At 39.5% G+C, this 18505-nt stretch overlaps 2 protein-coding genes across 13 annotated transcripts in view; one reads left to right on the forward strand and one right to left on the reverse strand.

Annotated features, from left to right (window-relative positions):
* RCL1 (RNA terminal phosphate cyclase like 1) overlaps positions 1-18505 on the reverse strand; it is a 197443-nt gene that overhangs the window by 36704 nt on the left and 142234 nt on the right. The gene's annotated exons all lie outside the window — the stretch shown is intronic.
* Positions 6032-17177, forward strand: AK3 (adenylate kinase 3). 12 transcript variants are annotated; one of them, XR_010745762.1, is made up of 6 exons: positions 6041-6257; positions 10565-10684; positions 13536-13708; positions 14405-14520; positions 14607-14773; positions 15367-15485. XR_010745762.1 is itself a non-coding variant. In XM_066338926.1 (6 exons), exons 2-6 carry the CDS (start codon positions 9535-9537, stop codon positions 16947-16949), a joined length of 588 nt encoding a protein of 195 aa, XP_066195023.1. In that variant the 5' UTR covers positions 6127-6257; positions 9486-9534; the 3' UTR covers positions 16950-17177. The 12 variants fall into 12 exon arrangements, 6 of the variants coding, with proteins under 6 accessions (XP_066195026.1, XP_066195022.1, XP_066195021.1 ...); XM_066338926.1 differs by lacking the exons at positions 14405-14520; positions 14607-14773 and adding exons at positions 9486-9586; positions 16826-17177 and having other exon boundaries at positions 6127-6257; XM_066338930.1 differs by lacking the exons at positions 14405-14520; positions 14607-14773 and adding exons at positions 8476-8532; positions 16826-17177 and having other exon boundaries at positions 6178-6257.

The following is an 18505-nucleotide window of genomic DNA, read 5'->3' on the forward strand; positions in this document are numbered from 1 at the left end:
AACTTTGGAAGCAATAAACCGAGACTTGTTGACCATGATAGCATGAGACTCGTCTCCCGCGGCCTCATTTCCAACAGGATGTGATAGAGGATGACACTCCCGCTGAAATCGAGGGTCTCTTCTGTGAAGACAGCTGTGAAAAAGGCTTTCAGGTACTGCTGCTGGAACTATATTTTTCACTGCATTGTCTGAACTCTGTATTTTTCTTGCATTGAAAATGTCTAGTCAACTACATCTACTTTGAATGAAATCTCTGCTGTGGTTCATTCCTCTTCCTTTGTGTACTCCCCTGCTCTCTCACACATGTATTTTTAGTTCTGTCCATCCTGTCCTCCTGTGACTTCCAGTTATTTGCTATCATCTGTTAACAATTTGCAAGTGTCTGCTTTATGTCAAGGCATGGGAAAACAAAATTAGTAAAACAAAACTGGGAAAACAGTCTTCCCCCAAAATTATTCCACTGGGAGCCAGAATTTTCTCATGTAACTAAAATAAGATACTTCTGTAAAAAATCATTGGCAGACAGACTGACAAACATTACTCTGCTGGTATAATGTAAGTATCCCTGTAATGAAAGCTCCATAAAAAGACCCAGTGACATAAAAGAGGGATTTTGTTTCCCTGGGAATGCTAGTAGCTTGTTATGTTAGAGGTTCAAGGATTTCTGGAGTCCAGAAAATTATTTTTACCAACTGCCTACAGGTGGCACAGAGAGTCTGAGTGGCACCTCAGAGATACATACGTGTCATGATCTGGGCAGCTGTTACAATTTAATCTCAAAATGTAAAGCTATTACTAGTTTACCTTTAATATTGAGGGAAATGTTAATTTCCATTTGATCAGTGGTTGGAGAACGTGGCAGCCTCCTGATATTTTAACCATTTGAGATAAATAATACAGAAAAGGTCACCACAGAAATTTCCAAAAGAGATCTGCCTTTTAATAATGTATGAGGGCTCCAAGTATGCAAAAAGATAACACTCTTTTCTGAATTTCTATTAGTTTACATATCTCCCAAGAGTTTTCACACAGTCTCAGAAACACAGCTATGCAACTTCTCTTCTACTTGAACTTAATTTCTTTTCCTATTTATGTGTATCTTGAGGGATGTTTACAAAATCTGTGATGAGTGCTTTTTATACTACTAAAATTACAAACTCCAAATACAGCTCAAAAGAACCACTGGGACAAGAGAAATATTTTTCACATAGGTAAAGTTCTGTATTTGAATATTATCAACTTATGACTGCAACAAAGTATTGCCAATGCTTGTAACAGGACATAAGCCTTTTACTGAGTTTCCAAGGCATCAGAACAGAAGCTTGTCAGATTTGCAGTCTGAATGTTCTTTCCTCTGGCTTTGGTTTGCTTCTTTAATTGTGAGAGCAGTTTTAACAGACTTTCTATGGCAAATTTATTTTTCTTATATTAATTGTTTCTTTTCTTGGATGCAGGCCTGGAGCTGGACACAACTGGTTTAGCAGAAAAGACAAAAGAACTATCTAATATATATGGAAGGTACTATATATAGTAAACTCAGTTTTAATGTAGAGCTGCAGACTAGTAAAGAGAAAGCAAGGTGTAAAATTGTATTAGAAAGCATACAAAAATAATTCCTAGTGAGCCCTGGGGAGATGAAGAAGAAGCTGTCAATAGAAGCATGGCATTCTTCCTGTCGAGAGACTCCAGATGCTGATGACTCACCATGACCTCACCCCCCTCACCTGAGTGAGACCATGACCTTGGGGCCTAGGCAAGGAGGGGAGAGGGGTAAACACAACACCAGGACAATGGGAAAAACTAAGAAGTGTGTGTGCAGCAATTAATTATTTATATATTAAATATAAAACTTAATAATGGTAATTTAGCATAACCTTTCTGTAACAATTACATCTGAATTAGTAATTCTTGAATGAGCCTGTTGGGATTGCAGCTATGTTAATAAATTTTTCTCTTTATAAATAAGGTATGTTTAATCTTTGTCATAAATAAGGTTTTGAGTGTAACAAGCTTGGTGTACAGGCAATAAATTTCTGTCTGAAGAATACACATTTCCTAGGAAACTTACAGTTTTGGAATCACCCATGCCATGTGCAAGTGTTAATTTGCTATACTCAGCCATTTGGGAGGAATAATTCATTAGGCTTTTTAATAAAAGTAGGAGTGACACCACAAAAATGATAGTGTTATATCCATCTTTGCAATAAAACACTATTTAAATCTAAATAAGGAATCACAGTTCTACCTTTTTGGTTTGTAAAGAGTTTTGTCTTTGGTACTTTAAAGGAAACAGTTCAACAGCAACATTTCATTCTACGTATTTCAGCCTATATCGAATAAAAAACCAAAAACATTGTTCCTCAAGTGTACTTTATGGTATATATATTTTTAAGAGAGAATTTTCAACTGTGTTGTGTATATATGTTAGCCTTTATTGGATAAATATTTCATGCATTTTTTTAAAAATGTGGTTAATAGGGTATCTTGTTTGACAAATCTTATTTAGGTTGGAATCCAGATCTGTAGCCCAATCTGTGGACCAAAGCAAGGTCAGACTGGGTTGCTCAGGGCTTTATCCAGTTGGGTCTTAAAAACCTCAGGGAGCTGAGTCTACTAATACCTAGATTCCACTGCCTAACTTACTGAGTCCTGCAACTCATCTTAATAAGCAGCCTGTCCCTGCCTTCCTCAGTAAACTTCTCATGGGTTCTGGAAGGCTGCTGTTAGGTTCTCCTGAACCCCTCTTCTCTCCAGTCTGAACAAGCATGGTTCCATCTGTCTGTGGCAGTGTCTCTTCTCCATCCCCTGATCATCTTGGTCACTTCCTGCTAAACCTGCCCCAACTGATCAACTGAAGGACCCAGTACTGGCCACACTACACAGATGTGGCCTGAGGAGTGCCTAATACAAAGGGATAACTGTTTCCCCTGAGGTAGCTGCTACCTTCCTGTTAACATGGCTCAAGATACTACTGGCACCATGCTGGATGGTGCTTAGCTGGCTGTAGACCAGTTCTTCCCAATCTTCTTCAGCAGAGCTTTTGTCTTGCTGATCAGTCACTAGCCTGCACTGTTGGAAGCAGTTAGTATGTCCTGGGTGCAGGACTTTGTACCTGCCTTATCTGAATTTTGTCAGGGTCCTTCTTGGCCTCTCTGCCCACCTGTTCTTGCAGAACTCCACCTGCTGCCACTAAGCCCATGTGTTCAGGACACATAGTTTGGTGTTACTCACAAAATTGATGAGGGTGCACTCTCTCTTCTTCCAGGGTTGTTTACATACGCTACACAAAACAAGGAGCTAGGACAGGCCCTGGAAAAACACACTCATTAACAACTTTTGGTCAGGTGCAAAGCACTAAGCACTACACTTCGTTTCCAGCCAGATTTTCACCCATCTAATTGTCCATGCCTCCACCAAATGAGGTAGAAAAATTATGTGAGAAACTATGTCAGACAGTATATTATGACTTCTTCCTCATGTAAGTAAACACTTCATTTTGACACCAAGTTTTTTGATTCTCACTTGGGAAGAAGCTGCCCATCAGTACTAAAGGAATTCTGCATCAAACTCAGAAGAAAGGATTTAGATTTACAAGCAGCCTACTCTTGTGATGCTTTAAGGCTTAAAAAGCCTGTCCAAAGCATTTTGTATGTTTGAAAAAATGCTGAGTAATATGAAAGATTATTTATTAGTATGAATATTCGGTTTTGTTTGAAACAAGATTTTGATTACTGTTCAGTCACAATGAGGGTTACTTCTATACTCAGTAAACAAGAATTAAGTTCTTAATTTATAAGAGTAGGCTACATGTGTGGAAAAGATTAATCAGAATACAGTGCAAGTTGTGTTACATAAACATTGGGTACTTTGTTAACATGTGAATAATTAAGTCTGAATGAAGAGGATAAAATGTCATTTTACAAACATCATAATGAGGGTTGCCAAAAACACCACTTGCAGGTTTAAATGCATCTTTAAATACAGAGTAGCTGTGTAAACATTGGTGTACAAACTAGTGAACCATTGACTGATTTCTCCCATTATTTCTTTTTCCACTTCTGAGTATGTAACAACTAATCACAAAACTACTAGGGTGATATTTGGACTTCAGGAAACATAATGAAGGAAAGGGGAACAATGATTTCTTTTACTACCTATTTTCTATAATCTAAGTTTGCACTTCCATTCTAAAAAAAGCCATAGGTTAGTAAGAACCTGTGTGTGTAGAAGAACTACCTTTCTATCCTTTTCCACCCCTTCCTCATGAATCTGTCATGAAGTTCAGAGAGGTTTCTAAATAGTCTTTAACAAAGGGATTGGCTTAGCATTCCCTTTGGAATTCGGAGCTGCTTAATAGGCCTGTAGAGGTGCTGAACCTCAGGCTTCCTTTTTAACAGGCAGATAAATTATTGCATTTTATACATGGTAGCATTGGAGATTAGAGGTAACAATTTTTCTCACAAGTCTAGTTGTTTTCTGGATATGTATTTTATACAGTACTTTCCATTTTCTCATATGTTTGCTTTAGGAAGATTTATCAACACATTTTGTGGACTTCTGCCATTCAGAAGTCTCTGAAGTGTGAAGCTTAAAACAAACAGCGTAGCTTCTAACATTTAAATGGCTTTTGTTGCCAAATTTTGTTTAAGACTGTGCTGCTTTGGCAGACGGAGGTGTTGCCCTGGGAACGCTGCTAAAACCCTGAATGTTTCACTCTTTCTGTCCTAGTACAATCTGGAATAGAAGTATTACTATGTTAATTTAGGAAGGTTCACATTTCTCAATGTGATGAGACTGATGCTTATAGTAAGCTCTACAAGCTAAGCCAGTGCCTTTTTACTTAATTGTTAAGGCAATTAATTTTGTTGACTGGAGAGTTTGGGGGCTATACTCCCATTTCCTTACTGTTCCAAAATAAGGAAATACTTACTTATTCCAATTTGAATATTTTCTTATGGCTTTGTTTGTTTCAGTGTAAAACTATTGAAATGAATCAAGGTTTAAAAATAAGAGGCTGAGTTTTATTTATGTTTTGACCCTAGCTCTGCTTTCTGCTCACTTTTTCACTGTGATCTTTCTGGTACAGTGGTTGAGATCCATCAGCACCTCCAGAATCTTTAGCAGGAAGATTGACTTCTCCTGCAGTGAACATGACTGTGAACACTCAGGAAATGGGACAATATAATGTTTTAGCCAAAACATTGTGTTCTGCTGTAGCTGAGAATCACCAAATCATATCAGTGGGAAAGGACTTGATGTTTGGAAGAAACTACTCAGAACAAGGAGAACCTGCAGCTGTTCACATTCCAGTATCATTAACAAAACTCAGGCACAGCTCATTAAAAAGTAACTGCCTGCTGCTAGACAGTGAGAGCTTATTTGTGAGAGACCAGCAAGAGCAGGGCTGTTGCATGGGGGCGAATGAGGACAGCAAAGTCAGCCACAGCCTCAGGGCACCTGGGCAGGGCAGTGATAGCAATGGAATGTGTCAGCATCCAAGCAGTCATCAGGTGACAGTCAAATAAAGGAGCCATGTCCCAGCTCAGTTTGGGAAATCCTCATGGTAGTTCAGGGAAGTGGTGGAGTCACCATTTCTGGGGATATTTAAGAGGTGGACTTGTGTCAGTTTGGGGCATGGTTTAGGGATGGACTGGCAAAGCTGGCTTACTTGTGGGGCTCGGCGACCTTTAAGGTCTTTTCCAAATCAAACGGCTCTTCGATTCTGTGACAGATAGGAGGCAGGGGCTGACGGCTTAAGGAGCAGCCAGAATGGGCCTCCTGGGCAGAGGTGTGCGGGGAAGGTGGTCAAGGGCAGGTTTGAACAGTGATGCCTAAATGAGGCCTGATGCGACCTTCTGAGACGCAATTTGCTTTAGTTATCATTTTATTATGGTTATCCATTTATCCCTCCCTCCCCCGTGCACTTACGTAAAGGATCTTTCCTTCCTGCCCCTGATTGACAGCCGGAGAAGCTGCCGCTGCGTTTCCCTGAGAGGACGGCGCAGGCTGCCCGGGAAGGCGGCTCTCCCGCCGCCCCTGCGGGCCCGCGACAGGAGCGGGCAGGAGGGGCAGGAGCAGCAGGAGGAGCAGCAGGAGCGCCGGGAGCAGCATGGTGGTGCCGCCGCTGCTGCGCGCCGTCATCATGGGGCCGCCGGGCTCCGGGAAAGGCACTGTCTCCGCTCGGATTATCAAACACTTCGGCGTGAAGCACCTCTCCAGCGGCGACCTGCTGAGGGACAACATGCAGAAGAAGACAGGTGGGAATGGGAAGGGGGTGGGGATGTGTGCGCGGCGGCGACGATTCCTCTTCCTGTCGTCGTCCCGCGGGAACGGTCCCCACGCAGTCCTGCGGGAGGTCCCGAGTGACACAGCTCGGCTCCGGGGAAGAGAGACACGCTCACAACACACATTCCTGCTCCCAGCCCCGCTCCTTCCCTCCCTTCCCCTCCCAGAAGGGAGGACGCTTCTTTAAGGGGGTTTTGCTGTTCCCCAGTCTCACTTCTGTGTGCCTCCACCCAGGCAGGGGTTGGGTGGCTTCACACAGCTCATCCGAAGGCCAGAGGCCACTGAAGTGGGCCTCGTATCTGCAGCCATGGGTCCTCCACACGCTGTCACTTGCCAGCCTCTTCATGAACGCGAAGAGGGTTATCTGGGGTCATCCGATTTTCCTTCTTTTGTTACATCTCATTGTTTCTTTGTCTTGGGTGCTTTTTTGTAAGCACCCAGTGGTTTTTGTACGTGTTTCTAATAGCTCTGGTAGTTTCTCACGGTTTCTCTAGCTGGAAGCACCTTAAAAGAGAAAAACATTCACATATTTTAACAGGCAGAGCAAGAGGAGGGGTTTTGGGAAATCAGACTTTTTTGGATGTTCATTTGATGGCTAGTAGAGGTAACTAGAATTGTTACACAGCTATTCCAAAATTAAGCCTAGTTCTGGGCTGGCATACATAACATAGTGATGCTTTAAAATAATAATAAAAAAATCTAAAAAAAAGGCAAAATTTTCAAACGGCATAGCTTTTTAGCTTTTAAAATGATTCTTGTCTTATGAGTTCATATCATGCTTAGGTTTCAGCATGGTCTCTGTTTACATACAATGGTGCTTATACTAGGTAAAGATATTAATTATTCTTGCTGTACAGTCCTAGCTTGACCTCTGCCTCAGCTGAGATACCACAGTCCTGTCTCTGGTGGATTTTTGCAATGATGGAAGGTTCCCTCCTGACTTCCACTTCTATCATACAGCAGGGTGAAAAACCTTGTAAGAACCATCTCAGGCTGCATGTGATTAAGTGAGAATATTATTATTTCCAGCAACTTCAAGTTGTAGAGTATTGCATTCACTTGTGAGTGTCACTGTATTATTATACCTAGGTAATTTGCAGTCTGAGTTTTGAATACTAGTAAGCATGTTTGAAGATGAAGCAGTTGTGATGTGATTTCTACATCTTCACACAAATCCTGTTTACTCAGTAAGGACAATGACTTCAGTACAGTGACTGACTTTACTATAGTTGATATTGTAGATATTGTAAGTTAAGAATTTACTAGGAGCACACCTACACAGACATACCTGATCATATTAATGCGCTTTCTATTTGGTTGCACAATCATAAGCTTTTATTTAGAGGGTCATAAAACTGTTCTGTTACAAATTTTCAGTGTAAGACGTGGTGGGTAGCCAGTCCAAGAATACAAAGGAAATGTTATTTTACCAAGTGCTTTGAGGCTTACAATGTTTACTAAATACTTTAGGTTTTGTTCAAGACTATGGAGCACCAGAATCATGCTGAAGGTTGTGTGAGAAGAGGGAATTGCAAGTGGAAATATTATATTACTTGAATTGAGGTAGGAACCTGAAGTGATGGAGAGAGAAGTGATTACACAAATAATTCTAGGTGGGTTGGACAGATGAAAGACTGTGAAGGAGTGCAAATATGTGAAATGGAAGTTTAGCAGACACATTAAAATCTAAAACATGAGTAAAGAAGTCAGGACAGGTGGACAGGTTAAGAGGTGAAGTCTGCTCTAAATTAACTACAGCAGAATTTACCAGAATCTGCTACGGAGTTTCTCACTCACTAGTAAACCCAGAGGAAACTCCATTGCAATTTCATTGAAAGGTGGTCACTGGTTACAGAAATGGTTCCCAGAGGGTTTAGAAGAAGTATGAGGTAGCAGGACTAGATAATACCTTGAAAATAGGAGAACTACTGAGAGGCAACTGAGAGAGCCTTGACAAGTTCAGTCAAGGGCAAAGACCAATGAGTTTTGATTATAATAGAAAAGTCCTGGAATTTCCAGTTCTTCAGTAAATGAGTTATGTTTACTGAAGACAGTTAAAGCCCTTGAAAAATTAGCTACAGTTAACTAGTTAACAGTAGTTATATGGTGCAGATTTTGCATTTGCTTTCTTGTGAAAATGGACATTGTTGAAAAGTCCTGTTGAAGATGAGTGTCTTTATCATTCTGCAGTTATTATCCTGTTCTTCTGAACAGTGGAGAGTCTGTGACCACCTCTGTAACGCTAAGGTAGTTATTTTCTGATTATGGCCAGAGCTTGGTTGCTGTAATGTGGTTAGAACATGCCATTCCTTTGTAAAACCATGGAACACTGATACCTGTCATTGCCTACAAAGGAAAGAAACCTGTGTTACCTGTTATTCTGAAGATTGCCATGCCTGTGGTTTCAGACCCAACCTGAAAAAAACCAGAACTAAATAAAATGTACAAAACTCCATGAAGTCCACTCCCAACAGTGGCAGGGCGGGGGAGGGGGAGTGTGTGTGGAAAAAGACCTGTGAGCTAGTGCACCAACTTTTTGTCCTCATATAAGACTATTTGGGTATGGTTGTGCCTATTTTTTTCCTTCTGGAATAGTGATTTTCTAAATGACCTGAGCTCTGTAGGGAGGGGCAAAAGGCAATGTTATTCAAGCTCTAGAGGTCTAATAATAGCTAGCCATATTCTAAATCTTTCTGGGCTCAAAATCTCACTAATCTTTCCAAAGTAAGTTAGAATTGTCCCGTGAACTTTGCCTTGCACATATTTTTAGGTCATTGTGGCAAGAGCAATGCTGTGACATAAATCAGTAGCAGAGCCAAGCATCAAGTACACATTAAACCATCTAGACATGATTTATTCCTTCTCCAGCCTACTTCTGCAGGGTACATGGTTCAAAGCGGCATGAAGAAGGGAGGTAGGGAAAAGAAGAGACACTCTGTACCCAGGCAGACAGTCACCTTGTTTCCAGATTGTGATGTGCTGGAGGACTCGGGCACCACAGTCTGACTGTTTTCCATATAGTGAGCATGTTTTCAAGTCTGGCCAAGGTGCACAGTGCCTATTTCTAAATGGCCTTTGTTCTTTTCAAAGCCTGACTAAAGATGTGAACAGGCCGTAAGGGGAAACGGCTCCTTTATTGTTTTTTTTTCTCATCACAAAGCTACTGTTTGCATTATTTGAGGGCATGTACTGCTTTTCAGTTGCCTCATCTGAAGAAGGGCCTCTCTTGCACATTCTATGCACTGAGTGATGGGACTGGCATTTTTCATTGCTTTCTGCAAAGTGGTCATATCTTGTGTGGGTATGTCAGTCCATCCCATTTTTTCTTCTTTAGTTTTCTGTAACTAGATCTTAACTGACTGCAAGTAAAAGCTTCTGCGGATCCACAATAAAACCAGTATTTAGCTCCTATTCTGGGTTACTTAACATAATTGGGTAATTTTGGTTTTTGGGTAATTGGCTAGTTTTCATTTTTATAAATGAAAAATATGGAAACTGTGCCTAGGACACAACCCAGGTGACTGAATTTCTTCCTGGCTATATCCATGATTTGGGTGAACTACAGCATGCTACTCCCTGCCATGTAGGAACATGGTGTGATAGCTGTAACTATGATGCATGGATGGAGTTTTAGTGAGCCTGTGGGATAAATGACTGGTACTAAAGGTTAGTCAGTTCCATGGGAAAATACTAGTGTTTCTGTACTCCCATAAATAGTGTACAACATCTATAAACATCCTTTTGCAACTCTAGTAATCATAAAAATACATATCTGGCAAGCCTATCCGACTGCAGACTGCTTTCTTAAATGCCAAAGGCATTTATGTTTGTAATGAAGCTTAAGTGTAAGTTAGTAACTAGCTGCTAAGCTGAGAAAATAACTTTCTTTTCAGGAAGTCTGAAGGCTGATATGTTAAACTTGCATCCTTTTTTTTTTTTTTTTTTTTTTTTAAAGACTCTTGCAAATGACCTCTCCTCATTTTAGTTTTTGGAACTTTGTATTTGAAATACATACTAGTAAATTTATTCAAAAGGTGTGATGATAGAGGTGTGTTTTGCCCTAAAGCTGGATCTAATTAATCTGATACATATTTGCATGGTCAGACGCTAGCTGATCATCTGGATGTTTTTTAATTTTGGCAAGCATGCTGTCTGTCTTGTTTACAATTTTCCTGTGTCATTGTGATTAAAAAAAAAAAAAAAATTTGCCAGGCCTGTGGGCTTTTTTTTTTCACTTGCTGGAGGGCAGAGATAGTGTAATGGACTTTTGCTTTTGCAGAAGTGGGAATCCTTGCCAAGTCCTACATTGATCAAGGGCAGCTTATTCCAGATGATATTATGACACAACTGATGCTGAATGAGATAAAAGGTCTAGACCGGTACAACTGGCTATTGGATGGTAAGTTATCATGTTGGATATCACTGTATTTGGAGAGAAAATCTGCTCTGGAAAACTTGGGACTGCTTTGGTCACTGTTTGCCAGTTTTTTGTGAAACTTGCAGTAGATAGTCTACCCCAGTCTCTTTGGCTGACAGATGCTTTGGGTGTATCCTGCCATCAGAACATTACAGGGATATTTAACTCATGTTAAAAAGCATAGTTCAACGTTGCAGTAAAATTTCAAAACTGGAAATTCTGGTATTTTTATGATAATTTAGATGGTATTTCCCTGTTAAAACAAGCATTGAGAAGTTTCTTTTTTAAAGTCTTTTAAAACAAAGTCTTTGGGGAATGGAAAACTTTTGAAGGATGGGGCTTTCGAATTATTTAAATAGCAAGGTAGGGATGTGATGCAGTAATAAGGTAAGTACGGAAAAGTACTGCAGCAGTGTGGAGCGTAATAAAAATCATTGTTCAGTTTCCCTAAAAGGTCTCCTTCATTTGCTGTGTGTTTCTGTTCTCCAGAGTGAACTGTTTTGCAGTTCTGCAGTGTAAGCTCCTTGCTTCAGCATTGACAGTAGAGAGAAAATACTTTTGCTGCTGTCTTCATGAATTGGATGGCTCTTGTTATTCCAGCCCATGGGAGTACAGCTGGATGCCCAGCAGAAGAATATTGTCTAGGCTGGATTTGTGTTTTTCCAGACTGTAGTCACAACCTGTCTCACTAGCTAGAACAAAAAAGTTATTGGTGTGGCTTTCTATTTTGAGACAGTGAAAAATCCAGTGGTCTCTGTCCCTGAGTGCTTTATTTTAGTTATATATATTTATATAGATATATTTATATACATATATAGTTATATTTATACAGTTGCTTCTATGTACAGTAGGATATGTTCTGGTAGCTTTAGTCACAATTGGGTTCTTCCCTGAGATAAAGGCTTCATTCCCACAGTGGACAGTACAACGAAACCTAAACAATAAAGCAAAGAACAGCAGATTTTTTTTTTTTTTTCTTTAGTTCCAGGTCCCATGTACACACAGTTCTAGTCTTGTGGATCTGGATGTGTACCTGTATAGCTGTGCCCACTGGCAACTCTCAGCAGGAGGATTGTGTTGAGGCCATATGAGAATAAATCAGTTTCTGCTGCATGTTAACATGCTCCTGCCTTTAAACTTTTGGAGCAGAAATTGTGTTGGCATCAGCATTTGTAATGAGACTCAGTGAATTACACTAGGGATAGCTCTGCCATAATGGGCTTTGCAGGAACAACACTGTTCTGTTGAAGTATGTTAATCTGAAATCCTTAGTTTGGTAACTGCAATGCAGAACAGACAGGGTCAGTTAGCTCAAAGCAGAGCTGCTGAACTGCTTGTATGCTCACTTAGCCAAACACCCACTTACTGCCTTACAATAGGCTGGTGGCTTCTAGAGTCATAGCAGATGTAGTAGTCTGAGTCGTATGTGTCTGTGGGTATAATCAATTGAGTTATGTGCTGTATAATCTGGAGCATTTTTCTCTGTGTTCCTGAAATCTTCCTAATTCATCACATGTTGCAGATCTTCTTCTGTATAGAGAAAACACTATGTAGAAAATGCCAGTTCAGTTTCAATGAAATGCTTTTGTAAAGGCACTTCAATTTTGAGGAATTTTCTCATTACTCAGTCCCAAGAAAACTTATTTTCCAGTTGCATAACTTAGAAGCATGGTGGCTGCTAATAGTAAGAAAGAACAGCAGTTTTTGAACAGTGTTCAACAGCAGTGTTGAAGACCTGGCTCTTCCTCTGCTCTTAACATTTAGAAGCACTTCCATGAGATAATGTGAAAGAAGCACTTCCATGAGATAATGTGAATGTGGAGAAACAGGATGAGGGCAGCTCATGACTGTGATACAAACTAGGTGCAAGAGACTTAACGCACAAGCAAGCACTCAATCTGAGTTAATCAACTCTGTCTATTTGTAATATTTTTCCTTACTTGTACAATGGACAGATCAACATTATTCAAGAGTTATATAAGTTTGTACCTATTAGTACTTTCTTTTATGGAGAAGTTTACTTGAACAGTATGATGCAAATTACAAGCTACTCAAGAACATGAGACTATGCTAGATCTTTCTGAGGAAATTTTTTTCAGTGAATACAGGATGCAATTGTGTGTTCTGCAGTAGCTTTGACCACTGAACATCTTGTGTTTAATTTCAAATTCTTTGTGGAGACCTTAGCTTTCTTGTTCTTTGTTCCCACTGCACCTCCCTTAAGTTCCACTTGATTTATCTAATATTTTCAGGCATAGAATAGGGAGCCACAGAGTTCACGGGGCAAAATGCAGCGTCTTTGAAGAGACAGGTTCCTTCCTGATCAGTCTGAGTGTTCTCACAATCATATCTGAGGACAGTTTGATACACTAAAACTTTTAAGACCCTTATAAATCTTGGACTGCCTCTGGTAAATATATTTGGCTTACTGCAACTGAATAAAACGGGTTTGTTATGGCCACCGGTGAAAGTAAGAGATGTCACAAATGTTTCTAGGTTGTTCCGACTTCTGAGAGAAACTTTCCATTAGAACTTTTATTATTCCAAATGTGTATGCAGTGCTTTTATGCAGTGTAGTGGTATATATGAATATGGGGGGGGTTTTGCACTTACTTGTTGCACTTTTGGAAGATGATTAGCTAATATGAAGAAATGAAAGCTGGGAGGCATTAAAAAAGTTAAAATTGGAAAATCTGATGCCTCTTCCATCTTTACAGAATATGAAAATTCTTTTTGGGTTTTTTGCCAATTATTTTCTCTAATTACTCAATCCAGGTAATTTTTTGCTATAACTCTGCTTTTGGAATTTTATGAAGTTGTTTCCTTTAAAAAGGTTTCCCCAGAACAGTTGCTCAGGCAGAAGCCCTTGATAAAGAATGTGACATAGACACTGTGATTGACCTAGATGTGCCATTTGAGACCATAAAGTGTCGGCTTACAGCACGCTGGATCCACCCCGCCAGTGGCAGAGTCTACAATCTTGAATTCAATCCTCCCAAAGTGCAGGTAAGCAATATGCATTGGTGTTGGCACTACATAACTGCTACTTTGCATTTGCTAGCTGCAGTAAAATGTTGTTTGTATGTTGTTGGAGCAGCTCAGAAGAAAAAGGCTCATTTCATTTCTTGGGAGCACAGAATTTTCCCGGTAACACTTGGCTGGTATGAGGGTACGTTAGTGACCTGGTAGAGCCACAAGCTGATGGACAACGTCCCTGCAGAACAGAACGGTGTTTTATAAGCTCTTGTTTAAACTGCTCACTGATCTGGAATACTCTCTACCTTGCACAACGGCACGGGATCTGGGCGTGGTCTTAGCCTGTTTGCAGCCTGTACAATCCAAAATGTAGCTTTCTTTTTCTTCCTCCGCAGCAGGAAACACCAATAAGAATGTTCCTATATTTATATATAAGAAACACCAAACCACCAGTCAGAGAAATCCGCTTAATGCTTTCCCTGTGTTTATATTTAACCGGGATGGGTATTTTCAAGGGAAGAGCTCCTGTACTACAAAACTGGATGTAGAAACTTTCAAGTAAGGGAAGCTTTTCAACAGATTAAAGAACTTATGAGTTGAGATATCCTAAAGAGGAGCTTGAAGATAAAGACTGCACATTGTTACCTTAAACTTCTTAAAAACAAGGATTTGCTTTAGCACAACTCAGCTAAAACTGTATTTCATCCTTAACTCTAAATAATTTAGCTGTTGTGGCATCACATTTCACCTGGAAGCTCTATTAATTTACATCAGAAGCACAGCAGGCCCTGTAGTTTCTCGATTTCAGTGTTTCAGGAAAAGAGGCCAGCTTGAAATACCAGGTAAGCACTGAAGTGAGAAACTGAAAATATTGCCTTTGTTTTGTTTAAAACAAGGTGTTTAAAATCACGGTTATTTTCAATTGCAGAAGAGCATGGACAAGATGGAACAGAGAATTACCAGACTTACCAGAGTAGGCTTGAGCTGCCAGAGTTCTGCTATTAGGAGCTACTTTACCTTTCACTAATTAGCAGACTTACCACAACACAGTGGACTGCAATACTTAAAGTGAAAACACAAAATAGAGCTAAACAGGTGAAATACGGTTGTGTCTATTTTAATAGACCTGCAAAATGCTTGCTTACTTAGTAGGAACAAAAGTTCACACATTAGGTCCCTGCCTCTGTAAGAAAAGCTTCAGCTGACTCTTATGCCATTTTTTTGTACAGCTGTTGCTAAATGACAACTTTTCCATGTTGCAACTTAAAATCAAAGGGCCATTAACTCCTTTGCCCATTCTAGTACTGTCAAATGAAAGTCCACTTGGTCTCTTTGTTTCCTGTTATACAGGAACGTGTACCAACAATATTGTTTTTGCTTGTACGTTAAGGTTTTGACTTCATACTCCCCATTCTACAAATTGTCCAGAGGACAAATTAATGAAGTTACTATGAACTAATATTCATTGGCAATACTGAGAAAATATTTTTAACCAGCAGACTGTTTTACTGGAAAGTCAACAATTTACATTCCAGATAAGAACGCATGCAGCAACCTCTCTCTTCATAAGCAGAAATCTACACCCTGATTAAGTAAAAATTGATCATAATTTAAATAGAAAATCACACAAACCATGCTTAAACAGAAGTAATAAGTATACTCCAGCTTTTGCTTTTTACCATGATTAGGGCATTGACGACATCACTGGCGAGCCACTTGTTCAGCGTGATGATGACAAGCCAGAGACTGTCAGCAAGAGGCTGCAGGCTTATGATGCACAAACAAAACCTGTTCTAGAATATTATCGGTAAGTAGTAAAATCTGTTCTTTCACATTCCAAAATCTCATTGTGCATCAGCATAAGAACAGATCTCTCCAATTACACAATATATTATACCACAACAGTGAGTGTGGTGTCAATAGCTGTGTAACTTTCAGGAACTCAGTAAGAAATCAACTCCATACAATGAGTATGGTTTTCCAGTGTTCTATGACACCTTCTGGAACCTGTCACTGCAGGCAGCCACATTTAGCTTATAAAGTATGCTATACGTTATTCAACATATCATAGTACTGATCTGAGCAACAACAGTTCTGGTGAGTGAGGTAACAGAGGCAGTTCCTTGTTTTTGCAAGAGTTTACAGTATTTTGTTTTCTGGATGTGTAAGTAGAAGCTCTTCAACAAGTGCAAGGGGTTAAGAAGTGATACACAAATAGAGAAACTGTTAATGAGGATTTAAATGTGGTTGTTCTAAGAACAGGACTGTGATTGGACCCAGCTAGGAAAGACTCTCTGGGAATAAATAGCTAATTCAGAATTGTCATTTGCATTGTGGAGTGGAAACAAATTGCTAGTTCTTTTAAGAATAAAATTTGTACACAATGTTCCTCTTAATGGAAAGCGGCAAGTATCATACTGCTAATACATAGATATATATAGTAGGTCACCATGTAGAGCTTTAGTCTTCCCTTGCCTAGACAAAGAAATGAGACTGAAAACATCAATGATTGTCTTGTATTTCCATATTCCCCACCCTTCACTGTATTCTTCCAGGACTGTTGAGCAGAAAACTAGAAGTTCCATCTTTGGTGTGGTTAGATTTTGAAGAAGTTTTTCTAGATTGACAATGATATTCCTAATTTTGTTAGATTTCTGAAGTGAAAATGCTTCAGAGCACCAGAGTAAGAAATGCCTAAACTGTTATTACTGGTAATAACATACTTGACAGATAAAAACTAGCTCATGCAGCTAATTCAGAATAAGTTACTTGTGCCTGCCAATTTTGCTTGTCCTGATGCACATTCTTTGACCCATGATGTGCAGCCTTCTAACACCTCAGTCACAGTCATCTGGACAACAGCTGTTCAGCATGCGCTGTGGGATGACATTGCTACTTTACCCTGCTTGTGATTAAGTGCTCTGCAGACAGCCATCAGTTTTATGAGCTAATTTGGTCAGTAGCTAACTGTTTGAGGAACAGAGTAATGAATGTCACACCTCCATTTCCAAAGCTACAGCTCATCTGATGAGTTACATCACATGCATATTTCCACACTCCTGCCAGGGTAATCTTCAAGTGAGGTGGAGATTTTGGAATAATTAAACAATTTGACACTTGTAATGATTTCTTCTTTTTCTTCCTTAGGAAAAAAGGGTTATTGAAATCCTTTTCTGGAACAGAAACCAATAAGATCTGGCCACATATCTATGCTTTCCTTCAAACCAAGTTGCCAGATGTGAGCCAGAAAGATGCTGCCAACTCCAGGTGAAAATAGGTCAAACTTCTGCTCATCTGTCATAGCTCATTCTTAACATGAGAATCTGCAATCAAGGATTTGTCCAAGTAATCTAACAGACTCATCAAAAATTAAAGTCCAGTGCTGTCCCTCACTCACATTATGGTAAAATTTTGTTGCCTGTGGTTATCACTTTAATGCTGTATTTTTTTATACTAAGTATAATTAATTAAAAAAATACAGTAAGTGTCTTTAACAAAAGCAAGTACTCTTGTGTCTTTCATTTGGAAAATATGTTTGCAGTATTGATTGGTGAAGGAAACACGTTTCAGAACACAGCTTAATTAGAAAGCACATTGACTGATTTACTCAGTCAGTAAATGACAAGGACATGAAAACACATTTCTTGAACATGTACCTGGCTAGAGCTAGCCAGAAGCTGTGAAGATCAATGTCTACTGGTCTGCAAAAAGCTATTTCAGACCAGAGCTGGTGTGTATGGAAATTGATCTTATGGATAGGTTAGCTTCTTGTTTACTTGCAGAGAGATTGATTTTACCATAAATTACACTTAGTACCAGGGCAAATTATCTAAGCAAGTATTATGTTTGTATTTTGGCTCTCAGAACAACAGTATTGCAGGCATGGGAAATGGAGTTCCAACTTGGTAAAGCCTTGTCTTTGCATGATCCTGTAAGACTTTAACAGTAAAAAGACAGCAGATACTGAACAGATTAAGTGTAGTCTGGTAAATGTGTAGCTAGATGATCCTGACCAGTGAATTTATCTTTTCTACTATCTTTGAAAACAAGTGCTCACTGATGCCAGTGACATGATTTCCAGTAGTCAAAATATTAACTTTGGCATATTACTGTAGCAGTTTTTATTGTAGCAACTGGATTCTTTTTCATGAGATTCTGGTCTCTGACAAGCTCTTGTGTTTATTCACTAGATAACTGGAAATACAAACCTCTAGTACATACTTTTTAACAGCCCGGGGAATGCAGACTTTGTTATTTTTCTGTGAATCCTCCCAGCCTCCCAGCCCTTTTTAAATACTTATCAGAGTTGGAGTTTCAAGAGTTAGCAAAAGCTGAGGAACAAACAACTCTGCCTGAGAAATGTCTGAAGTAGCTGAGTCTTAGTAATGCAGATTCCAATCTCCTTTATCAGTGACTGTAAAGAGCTAAAGAGCTGGGGTGTTGATATACCTTGGACTGCATCTGCACATCCAGTTTTAGCATTATGAATATTGAGACACATTTGAGTCGAAAAAAGATGGTCATTGTAGAATTTGTGAAGTTTTCCCCTTACTATACATGAACAATATAAGCAGCAGCCATGACTACAGTGTTTTCCTTTCATTTAAAGAAAGCTTGCCAAGAAGGTTGAGCACTTGTACTGCTGTCTTCAGGAAATGTCTATATACTGCAGTGAGAAACCCAGATTAGCTGCCTGTATTTTTTACATTTTGATTTCAATTTAAAAAAAGTCTTTTTTTTTGCCAGCATACAGAAATTTCAGTGAGCCAGAAGGAGCAGGGAGAGACAATCTCCTTATTGACACTTATTTCTGCACCATCCAGTTTT

The sequence above is a fragment of the Sylvia atricapilla genome, chromosome Z (genome assembly GCF_009819655.1).
Source record: "Sylvia atricapilla isolate bSylAtr1 chromosome Z, bSylAtr1.pri, whole genome shotgun sequence".
Classification (NCBI taxonomy): Eukaryota; Metazoa; Chordata; class Aves; order Passeriformes; family Sylviidae; genus Sylvia; species Sylvia atricapilla.